This window comes from Carlito syrichta, unplaced genomic scaffold (assembly GCF_000164805.1).
Source record: "Carlito syrichta isolate Samal-C Ts95f unplaced genomic scaffold, Tarsius_syrichta-2.0.1 Scaffold171515, whole genome shotgun sequence".
Classification (NCBI taxonomy): Eukaryota; Metazoa; Chordata; class Mammalia; order Primates; family Tarsiidae; genus Carlito; species Carlito syrichta.
In genome coordinates this window covers 10,407-11,627 of record NW_007115611.1, presented here as the reverse complement: position 1 = coordinate 11,627, position 1,221 = coordinate 10,407, and the positions used below count along the sequence as shown (strand labels likewise).

Below are 1,221 nucleotides of genomic sequence, written 5' to 3'. Positions count from 1 at the left end.
CCTGAGCCCCCCACCCCACCGGGGCCCTGTCTGCCTAGAGGGTGGCAGTGTTCCCACTCCCAGTGTGACCGACCAGGGTCCTGGTCAGGCCTGAGTCTGGGGCCCAGATGGGTTGAGTGACACCGGGAGCAGCCAGAAATGAGATGGGCCGGGCCAGTGGGCAGCTCCCCACCCACCCAGTGGGCTCCACCCCCTTCCAGGCTGGACCTGGCAGAGACCCATGGGGAGCAGCCAGGAGGAGGGGTTCCTTCATCAGCCGAGCCAGCAGGACCCCGACGCAGGTGGGGGCTGCCAGCTGGGGCTGGGGGTGGCAGGGAGAGTCTCTGCCACACCAGGACCCCCTGGGCTCCCTCCCACCTGCCCGCCTGCAGACCCTGACACCACCAACACCGCCAGGCCCTCCGCCACCGTCCTGGAGGGGAGCACCCAGCAGGGCCCCTTCTTCTACATCGGAGGCACCAACGGGGCTGCAGTGTGAGTGGGGCGGGCACGCCCAGTCCCAGCCCCGGCCCGGCCGGCCTCTCTCTGGGACCCCCCTCGGGTCACCGCCACCTCCGCCTGCAGAATCAGCTCCTACTGCCAGAGCAAGGGCTGGCAGCGCATCCAGGACAGCCGCCGCGAGGACTACATGCTCAAGTGGTGCGAGGTCAAGTGCCAGGACAGCTACCGCCGCTTCCGGGAAGGTAGGTGGGCGGGGCTGCTGCCAGGCGGTGAGCTGCATCCCACAGCCTTTGGGACCTCCTGGATGGCAGCAGAGGGGCACCGGCCTGCGGGCAGTGGAAGATGAGTGGAGGCGTGGGCCAAGTTCCTTGGACGCAGTCCACACGCGGTGCCAAGCACACGTGGGCACTCCACATGCCCCACACAGCCTTGACCACACAGCCCTGCCAACATGACCCCATCCTCACGGCCCTGCCCACATAGGATGCCATCCACACGTGGTGCTGTCCACACGGCCCAGCCACATGCGGGGCCATCCACTCCCGATGCCATCCACGGGGCCTGTCCACACGTGACCCGGGCTCCGCCCCCAGGAGAGCAGCTGCTGTTCCAGCTCCCCAACAACAAGCTCCTCACCACGAAGATCGGGCTGCTCAGCATCCTAAGGGGCTACTCGCGGGTCACCAGGAAGGTCAGCAGGCCGCCGTGCCCCCAAGTCAAGTAAGCCACCCGCCCGCCTAGGCTCCTGCTCCCTGTGCATCAGCCCCCCCAACCCCCCAC

General features: G+C 68.2%; 1 protein-coding gene across 1 annotated transcript in view; it reads left to right on the top strand.

Moving 5' to 3' along the window:
* Positions 1-217: 217 nt before the first annotated feature.
* Positions 218-1,221, top strand: part of TTLL10 (tubulin tyrosine ligase like 10) — a gene marked incomplete at its 3' end in the record, with an annotated part of 9,818 nt that continues 8,814 nt past the window's right edge. Inside the window, 3 exon segments of the mRNA XM_021709308.1 lie at positions 218-474; positions 565-683; positions 1,035-1,195. Of these exon segments, the coding sequence (XP_021564983.1) occupies positions 221-474; positions 565-683; positions 1,035-1,195 (534 nt within the window).